This window comes from Amblyraja radiata, chromosome 32 (genome assembly GCF_010909765.2).
Source record: "Amblyraja radiata isolate CabotCenter1 chromosome 32, sAmbRad1.1.pri, whole genome shotgun sequence".
In the NCBI taxonomy this organism is placed as follows: Eukaryota; Metazoa; Chordata; class Chondrichthyes; order Rajiformes; family Rajidae; genus Amblyraja; species Amblyraja radiata.
The window spans coordinates 27,478,653-27,488,950 of record NC_045987.1 but is presented as its reverse complement, the minus strand read 5'-3'; the positions used below and the strand labels follow the sequence as shown (position 1 = coordinate 27,488,950).

Genomic DNA, 10,298 nt, shown 5'->3' with positions numbered 1-10,298 from the left:
ATAAAGTTTAAACCCTAAATGAATAAAGTGTTTTTTCCCGATGTTCGATAGTAACAAGTGAAATATCAAGTTGGCATATTTATTTAATGGGGGATCTATCTGAAATGAAAATACTTTTTCTGAAACGAAAATCACCACTTTTTTCGGCAGTAAACTGTTACGAAGGTTAAAAATCAATGCGTTAGACTGAAAAAATCATATCACAGTGCAATGGGCAACCTGGAAAAAGAAGAGAAAAAAATTAATTAAATTCTCTAAAAGATTGCACCAAACATATTTTCCCACAGTAGAGATGTTCATCTATGTGAAACAACATTCAAAGTTGCAAACATTTCATAATCGGGTTTCCAGAAACTTAAAAGTCAACACTTACTGAAGAATCACCCATCCGCATCGTGACTTCCTAACTCTTATGTAGAAACAAGGAACTGCAGATGCTGGTTAATACACAAAAGGACACAAAGTGCTGGAGTACCTGCAGGTCAGGCAGCATCTCTGGAGAATGTGGATAGGTGACATTTCAGGTTGAGATCCTTCTTCAGACCTAATTCTTAAATCTGAAGAAGGCACTCTGTGTCTGAAGAAGGGTCTCTACCTGAGACATTACCTATCCATGTTCTCCAGAGGTGCTGCCTGACTGCTGAGTTACTCCAGTACTTTGTGTCCTTCCTAACTCTTATACTCAATGCCCCGACCTATGAAGGCAAGGATACCATCTTTACTCCTCTATCTATTTGTGTTGCCACTTTCAGGGAGCTAGTTTAATTTAGTATAGAAATTCAGCGTGGAAACAGGCCCTTTGGCCCACCGAGTCTGCGCAGACCTGCGATCCCCATACACTAGCGCAATCCTACACGCTAGGGACAATTTACCATTTTTACCGAAGCCAATTAACCTGCAAACCTGTATGTCTTTGAAGTGTAGGAGGAAACCGGAGCACCTGGGGAAAACCCACGTGTGGTCACGGTGAGTCACTGTGTGGACCACGTACAAGACGCCACTGTACACAGTGCCAGATTTACGTATAAGCTAAACAAGCTATAGCTTAGGGCCCCCACTTTCTAGGGGGCCCCCCGAAAAAATTGATGGGCCTCGAGGTCTAGGGGGGCCTCCGGCCAAGGCAGAACACCTACCGTTCAACTCTGGGCAGCCCCCCCTCTATCTCTCTCTCTCTCCATCTCCCCCCGCTATCCGTGTCCGGGCCGCCGGGCTCCGCTCGCTCCTCATCCTCCGGCACGGCAGGCCACCTTGCACATGCGCACAACCACGGCCAGCACATCATCGGCCGCCCTGCGTATGCGCACTGCAACGGCAACTGGTCGGCGCTGGGCACTTTCTCTCTCGCTTTGAATTGTGGGAGATTTGGCCGCCATGGCTGTCCGGTCGTTGGGGGCCTCACAAGTGGAACAGCTTAGGGCCTCTCTTCATCTAAATCCGACACTGACTGTACAACAATGCTGTTAAGGATCTGGCCATTAACTGTATACTTATAAAATGCTCTCCCAAAATGCAACACCTCACGCTTGCTTGGTTCAAACCAATTCACAAGAAGCAGCATCAGAAACAGATAGTGTTATTAATGTGTTGCGACAGACCTACCTTACTTTCAGCATTTGATTCGATGTTGCCTGAGCATTGTTGCAGCTTTTGTTGCAAGTTTTGGAGTGATATGGAACGAGCTGCTCCAACCCTACCCAGAGCTGTTGTGTTCATTGCTCATGGTGATGGCAGGTAAATAGGCAGTGTGCTGGTATTTCATTAACCAATAGACACTTTGCCACTGCAACAGAGACATGTGATGTGGGGGAATTCCAGGAGCTGCAACTAAAAGCATTTGAGCAAAGTGTCTGTCAATTCAACCATAGTCGTTTTTACAGATAAAATTAACTTTTGAGGAAAAATGGCTGAATATAACTACAGAAAGTTCGAAAAACTGGTGAGTTAATTTTATAAGAAATAAAATCATTTGAATTTTTTAACGATATGTTGCCAACTCAACAGCTTGCTGATTTGTTTCATTTCCACTTTCAATGCGTAATGCTTCTTTGCATATCCTGAATAGTGTGTTTGTTGGTGAGGAATAACAAGCAATAGTTTGTCGGCAGGGATCTGCTCCAGAATATGAATGCAAATATGAACACTCTGTGATGCTCTCTGATCGGTAGGAATAAAATGTCATCTTGAAACTATTCTAGAGAAAGTTATTACTAATGCATATTGCAATGTTTCAGGGTGTAAAGTTGCTCTATGCTCCCAAATCACAAGTGCTGTGTTGTTTATGATATACAGTACATAAATGACTTGGATGTAAATGTGGATAGATTGGTTGGTAAGTTTGCTGGAGTCATGGACTGTGAGGAAGGCTGTCAAAGTGTACAGCGTATAGATCACCTGGATTGCTGGAGGTTGAGGGGAGACCTGATAGAAGTGTCTACAATTATGAGAGGCACAGATAGGGAGACGATCAGAACTTTTTTCCCAGCATGGAAACATCAACTACTAAAGGCATCGCTTTAAGATGAGTGAGGAAAAGTTTAAAGGAGATGTGCAGGAGAGTGTTTTTACACAGAGGATATGAGTGCCTGGAACACACTGCTGGGGAGGGAGGTGGGCAGACACAACAGTGGTGTTTCAGACTTTTAAGTCTTGGCATTTTATTTGGCACAGACATTGTGGGCCAGGTGGTGAATTCATGTGCTATGCTAGTCTATAACCATATAACAATTACAGCACGGAAACAGGCCATCTCGGCCCTTCTAGTCCATGCCGAACACTTACTCTCACCTAGTCCCATCTACCTGTACTCAGACCATAACCCTCCATTCCTTTCCCGTCCTATCCAATTTAATTTATAAATGATAAAAACTAACCCGCTTTCACCACTTCCACTGGAAGCTCATTCCACGCCACTACCACTCTCTGAGTAAAGAAGTTCCCCCTCATGTTGCCCCTAAACTTTTGTCCCTTAATTCTCAAATCATGTCCTCTTATTTGAATCTTCCCTACTCTCAATAGAAAAAGCTTATCCACGTCAACTCTATCCCTTTCATAATTTTAAAGACCTCTATCAAGTCCCCCCTTAACCTTCTGCGCTCCAAAGAATAAAGACCTATCTTGTTCAACCTGTCTCTGTAACTTAGTTGCTGAAACCCAGGCAACATTCTAGTAAATCTCTTCTGTACTCTCTCTATTTTGTTAACATCTTTCCTATAATTAGGCGACCAGAATTGTACATCATACTACAGAATTGGCCTCACCAATGCCTTGTACAATTTTAACATTACATCCCAACTTCTGTACTCAATGCTCTGATTTATAAAGGCCAGCACACCAAAAGCTTTCTTTACCACCCTATCTACATGAGATTCCACCTTCAGGGAACTATGCACAGTTATACCTAGATCCCTCTGTTCAACTGCATTCCTCAATTCGCTACCATTTACCATGTACTGTGCTATACTGTGCTATACTGGGTTATAATGGGCTATACTTGTCTATTCTGGTCTATACTGGTCTATGTGGTTAGGAGAGGAATTTAACCAGATCATTGCTATTAAAACATTGCCATCAAAACTCTTTTCCCACCGAATGAACAGTAAACTCTGCCTTCTCTGTGTATTTCCTCTGGATAATCTTTGCACAAATTAAAATTGAGTGCAACTGAGTCCAGTTTCAAGATTTTAATTTCGTACTTGTTGAAGCCGCTCCGTGTGTTGAAAGAAGTTCCCATCTCTCTCCACCCCTTGGATCACCCATCTGTCTTTCTTCCCTGGGGCTGGAAAGCTGTGGTGAGTGGGAATTGAGATTGGAATTTGTGATTTTACTAAAATATAGTGAGAATTCCCAACCAGAGGCGGGGCGGCACGGTGGCGCAGCGATAGAGTTGTTGCCTCACAGCGTCAGGTTCAATCCTGACTACGGGTGCTGTTTGTGTGGAGTTTGCACGTTCTCCCTGTAACTGCGTGGGTTTTCTCCAGGTTCTCCAGTTTCCTCCCACATCCCAAAGACTTGCGGGTTTGTAGGTTAATTTGTTTCTGTAAATTGTCCCAAATATGTCAGATATAACTAGTGTACTGGTGATTATTGATCGGCGCGGACTTGGTGGACCAAAGGTCCTGCTGCCAGTCTGTATCTCTAAACTAAACTATACATAGTTGCATTCATTTCTGCAGCATCTGATTACAGTAGATATCACAGTCACCTGCACTAATGTAAGAGTAGAGTAGTTTGACCAGACAGTTTATTAATTCTCCATATGGGTACAACACATGTTTGTGCAATACATCATTTGTTAGTATCGACACAGCAAGTTTGAGGATTTGTTTTGGAAGAATTTCTGTTTGCAAAAATTGTTTTCATTTTCTGTAGAAAAAGCTTTCCCATGACATCCGGACATTAGGATTTAACAGAAATTCAGTCTGAAATAGCTCAGACCAGATCTATTATTCCATGTTGATGTCCAAACAAAAAACGAGTTGCAATTGTTTCAGAGACTTCTGCAGAAATGTCAGAGGTAGTGTGGTCCAGATTATCCACAATTAAAAGTAAGAAGGGTCTTGACCCGAAACGTCACCTATTCCTTTTATAGAAACATTGAAACATAGAAAACAGGTGCAGGAGGAGGCCATTCGGCCCTTCGAGCCAGCACCGCCATTCATTGTGATCATGGCTGATCATCCACTATCAATAACCCGTGCCTGCCTTCTCCCCATATCCCTTGACTCCACTAGCCCCTAGAGCTCTATCTAACTCTCTCTTAAATCCATCCAGTGATTTGGCCTCCACTGCCCTCTGTGGCAGGGAATTCCACAAATTCACAACTCTCTGGGTGAAAATGTTTTTTCTCATCTCACTTAAATGGCTTCCCCTTTATTCTAAGACTGTGGCCCCTGGTTCTGGACTCGCCCAACATTGGGAACATTTTTCCTGCATTTTACCTACATTGGGAACAGTTTTCTGCAAAGATGCTGCCTGGTCCCACTGAGTTACTCCAGCTTTTTGTGTCTATCTTTGGTTTAAACCAGCATCTGCAGTTCCTTCCCACACAATTAATAGTATTTATTCAAGTATTGAATTTTTTAAGGTAATCAAGTTTTTATGTGTAGGAAGGAACTGCAGATACTGGTTTACACTAAAGATAGACACAAAATGCTGGAGTGATTCAGTGGTAGACAAAAATGCTGGAGAAACTCAGCGGGTGAGGCAGCATCTATGGAGCGAAGGAAAAAGGCGACATTTCGGGTCGAGACCCTGCTTCAGTGGGTCAGACAGCATCTCTGGAGAGAAGGAATAGGTGACGTTTCAGGTCTGAAGAAGAGTCTCGACCCCAAACATCACCTATTCCTTTTCTCCAGAGATTCTGTCTGACCCGCTGAGTTACTCCAGCATTTTGTGTCTATAATCAAGTTGTTAGTTTGATTGTTAAATGTGCTCAGGTTCACATCTCACTTTTGGACGATGTTGGTGAATACAGTGAGCTCTGATTCAAGTGAGTGGCCATTGTTGCACGGTGAGAAGTATTAAGGAAACAAGCGTGTTGCTGTTCCAGTCTGTTTTAACAGATCCTTCTGGAGTTTCACACGTATGCATATCCCTAAAGAATCACGAGAGATTGGGGATATTTCTGAGTCTGGGTGTGGTGGCAGTGGAGGCGAGTGGGCTTGGGGTGAACATACCCTGAGGCCACAGTGCTGTTGTCTTGCCCATCATTTGTTTTCATGGCTGTCAACAATTAATCGTTACAATTTAGAAAAGGTTCACCTCCAACGGGTTCCCGCCACTAGCCACATTTTCCCACCTCCACCTTTTTCACCTTCCGCAGAGACCATACCCTCCGCAACACTCATCCCTTCCCAACTGCACCCATCCCAGGTACCTTTCCCTGCAACTGCAGAAGATGCAATACCTGTCGCTATACCTCCTCCCTCGACTCTGTCCAGGGACCCCCCACAGTCCTTTCAGGTGTATGAATATTGATTTAACTCACTTCAGGTAGCATCGGCATTCCCTCTCTCTCTATCCCTCCCCCCACCCAAGTCGCACCAACTTCTCGTTACTTTTTTGTATGACTACAGGGTTCAGTGCAACAGGCCTGTAGTCAGTAAAACAAGTAATCCTTGTCTTTTGGGGTACAGGGACAATAGTGGAGACTTTGAAGCAGGCAGGGACAGTACATGTTTGCAGAGAATATATAATTATCATTCTCATTGATTTATTATCATCTGTTGTTCCTCAGGAGCAGCTACAGATATAGATGATCAGTTTACCTGGTCCTTCTGATGCAGGAGGCTGAGGGGTGAAAGATATGTAAAGTCATGGGCATTAGATAGGTGAATGTACACAGTCTTTTACTCAAGGTGGGCGACTCAAGAACCTGAGGACATAGATTTAAGGTGAGAAGGGAAATCATTAATATGACTGTCTTTCACACAGAATGTGGTGGATAAATGGAACACTACCAGAGGTCGTAGGTGAGTCGGGTACTAGAACATCATTTAGAAACATAGAAACATAGAAAATAGGTGCAGGAGTAGGCCATTCGGCCTTTCGAGCCTGCACCGCCATTCAATATGATCATGGCTGATCATCCAACTCAGTATCCTGTACCTGCCTTCTCTCCATACCCCCTCATCCCTTTAGCCACAAGGGCCACATCTAACTCCCTCTTAAATATAGCCAATGAACTGGCCTCAACTACCTTCTGTGGCAGAGAATTCCACAGATTCACCACTCTCTGTGTGAAAAATGTTTTTCTCATCTCGGTCCTAATAGACTTCCCCCTTATCCTTAAACTGTGACCCCTTGTTCTGGACTTCCCCAACATCGGGAATAATCTTCCTGCATCTAGCCTGTCCAACCCCTTAAGAATGTTGTAAGTTTCTATAAGATCCCCACTCAATCTTCTAAATTCTAGCGAGTACAAACCGAGTCTATCCATTCTTTCTTCATATGAAAATCCTGCCATCCCATGAATCAGTCTGGTGAACCTTCTCTGTACTCCCTCTATGGCAAGAATGTCTTTCCTCAGATTAGGAGACGAAAACTGTACACAATACTCCAGGTGTGGTCTCACCAAGACCCTGTACAACTGCAGTAGAACCTCCCTGCTCCTATACTCAAATCCTTTTGCTATGAATGCTAACATACCATTCGCTTTCTTCACTGCCTGCTGCACCTGCATGCCCACTTTCAATGACTGGTGTACCATGACACCCAAGTCTCGTTGCATCTCCCCTTTTCCTGATCGGCCACCATTCAGATAAAAGTCTACTTTCCTGTTTTTGCCACCAAAGTGGATAACCTCACATTTATCCACATTATACTGGATCTGGCATGCATTTGCCCACTCACCCAGCCTATCCAAGTCACCTTGCAGCCTCCTAGCATCCTCCTCACAGCTAACACTGCCCCCCAGCTTCGTGTCATCCGCAAACTTGGAGATGTTGCATTCAACTCCCTCGTCCAAATCATAAATATATATTATAAATAGCTGGGATCCCAGCACTGAGCCTTGCTGTACCCCACTAGTCACTTGCGGTACCCCACTAGTCACTTGCGGTACCCCACTAGTCACTAGTTACAAGACTCTTGGACAGGTATACGGAGGGAAAGGTTTTGAGGGACATGGGCCAAATGCTGGTAAATTGAACTATGGCTGGGGCATTTTGGTCGGCATCTTCGAGAGGCTTATCCTTGCTGTTTCACTATGATCCCGTGATTCTAAGGCAGGACAGAATTAATCAAGGCTGAAGCTTCCACACAATCAGAGGCTGTTGACAGGATGTGAATATGTTTTCCCATGAATAGCCATTTCCTACTGTGTACTGATAATGTATCCAAATATACACCTGCCAATTGTTTCAGCAGGCACTGATTAACCCATTGTAAAACTATCTTTAGATAGGAGATGAGAAACATAGAAAATAGGTGCAGGAGGAGGCCATTTGGCCCTTCGAGCCAGCACCGCCATTCATTGTGATCATGGCTGATCGTCCCCAATCAATAACCCGTGCCTGCCTTCTCCCCATATCCCTTGATTCCACTAGCTCCTAGAGCTCTATCTAAATCTAAAGGAATTTCTTTAGTCGGAGGGTGGTGAATCTGTGGAATTCATTGCCACAGACGGCTGTGGAGGCCAAGTCAATGGATATTTTTAAGGCAGAGATTGACAGATTCTTGATTAGTAAGGGTGTTAGGAGTTATGGGGGGAAGGCAGGGGAATGGGGTTGAGAGGGAGAGATAGATCAGCCATGAATGAATGGCAGAGCAGACATGATGGGCCAAATGGCCTCATTCTGCTCCTGGAACTTATGAACCTATGAACTTAGAACACTGAATAGATTGTGTCCAGTTCCAGTTAGAGTTTGTTAATGTTTAGAGAGTGGCTGAAAAACTTGACACACAATTATTTGGTCGAATGAAGACAGAAAATGCTGGAAACAATCAGGGGTCAGGCAGCACCCGTGGAAGGAGAAACCGTTAACGTTTCAACATCTAAGAACCTTTAATGGAATAGTTGTTTGCTCCTATATTTATTGTAGTGAATGCAGCTGAAAAAAATCTTGGACTTAGACAGATCCACCACTGATTTCCCTACTACTGATGATACGGCACCTCCTTCAATCCGGACAAAATTACAGGAGTGGACTTCAAATTCCCGTGATGGCCAGATAGTCCACTGGACGGCCACAGATATCATGGCTCTTTCACAACGTTGTCTCTGCCCCAAAAGAGTTAATTGTTTACATCTGCAGCTGTTGATAGTAATCCCTCAGTTTGTCTTTGTTATTTATACTGTATTATTAAACCTGTACATAGCTCGGTGTTACAGCGGTAGAGGTGCTGCCTTACAGCGCCAGGGACCCGGGTTTGATCCGGACTACGGGTGCTGTCTGTACGGAGTTTGCACGTTCTCCCCGTGACCGTGTGGGTTTTCTCTGGGTGCTCCGGTTTCCTCCCACATTCCAAAGACATACAGGTTTGTAGGTTGTGTAGGAAAGAACTGCAGATTCTGGTTAAAATCAAAGGCAGACAGAAAATGCTGGAGTGGCTTCGCGGGACAGGCAGCATCATCTCTGGAGAGAAGCTGCCTGTCTGAAGGCAGCTTCTTCAGTCTGAAGAAGAGTCTTGGACTAGAGGTCATAGCCTCGGAATTAAAGGACATAGAAACATAGAAATTAGGTGCAGGAGTAGGCCATTCGGCCCTTCGAGCCTGCACCGCCATTCAATATGATCATGGCTGATCATCCAACTCAGTATCCCGTACCTGCCTTCTCTCCATACCCTCTGATCCCCTTAGCCACAAGGGCCACATCTAACTCCCTCTTAAATATAGCCAATGAACTGGCCTCGACTACCCTCTGTGGCAGGGAGTTCCAGAGATTCACCACTCTCTGTGTGAAAAAAGTTCTTCTCATCTCGATTTTAAAGGATTTCCCCCTTATCCTTAAGCTGTGACCCCTTGTCCTGGACTTCCCCAACATCGGGAGCAATCTTCCTGCATCTAGCCTGTCCAACCCCTTAAGAATTTTGTAAGTTTCTATAAGATCCCTTCTCAATCTCCTAAATTCTAGAGAGTATAAACCAAGTCTATCCAGTCTTTCGTCATAAGACAGTCCTGACATCCCAGGAATCAGTCTGGTGAACCTTCTCTGCACTCCCTCTATGGCAATAATGTCCTTCCTCAGATTTGGAGACCAAAACTGTACGCAATACTCCAGGTGTGGTCTCACCAAGAACCTGTACAACTGCAGTAGAACCTCCCTGCTCCTATACTCAAATCCTTTTGCTATGAAAGCTAACATACCATTCGCTTTCTTCACTGCCTGCTGCACCTGCATGCCTACTTTCAATAGTCTGCTTTCCTGTTTTGGCCACCAAAATGGATAATGGACGTTCCTTTAGAAAGGAGGAAGAATGTCTTATGTGTACTGGGTGGTGGATCTATGGAATTAATTGCCACAGATGGCTGTGGAGGCCAAGTCAATGCATATTTTTTTAAGACAGACATAGATTGTTGATTAGTACGGGTGTCAGGGGTTATGGGGAGAAGACAAGAGAATGGGGTTGAGAGGGAAAGATAAATCAGCCATGATTGAATGGCAGAGTGTACTTGATGGGCCGAACGGCCTAATTCTGCTCCCAGAACCTATGAACAAGAGCTTCTAACCTTATCCCCCTCAGCCTGTGCAGCCAGTCTTTGTATCAAATGTCATAACCTCCTCCCAAGAAAAAACAATAGTTTCTTGGTGTATCTGGACTCTCCAAATACAACCATGCATCTGCAGTTCTTATTTCTT

At 44.3% G+C, this 10,298-nt stretch overlaps 1 protein-coding gene across 1 annotated transcript in view; it reads left to right on the top strand.

Annotated features, from left to right (window-relative positions):
* Window positions 1-1,805: 1,805 nt before the first annotated feature.
* Window positions 1,806-10,298, top strand: part of LOC116990846 (TNF receptor-associated factor 1-like) — a 37,635-nt gene continuing 29,142 nt past the window's right edge. Inside the window, exon 1 of the mRNA XM_033048903.1 lies at window positions 1,806-1,936. Within this exon, the coding sequence (XP_032904794.1) occupies window positions 1,901-1,936 (36 nt within the window). The 5' untranslated portion in view covers window positions 1,806-1,900. The remainder of the gene's footprint in view (window positions 1,937-10,298) is intronic.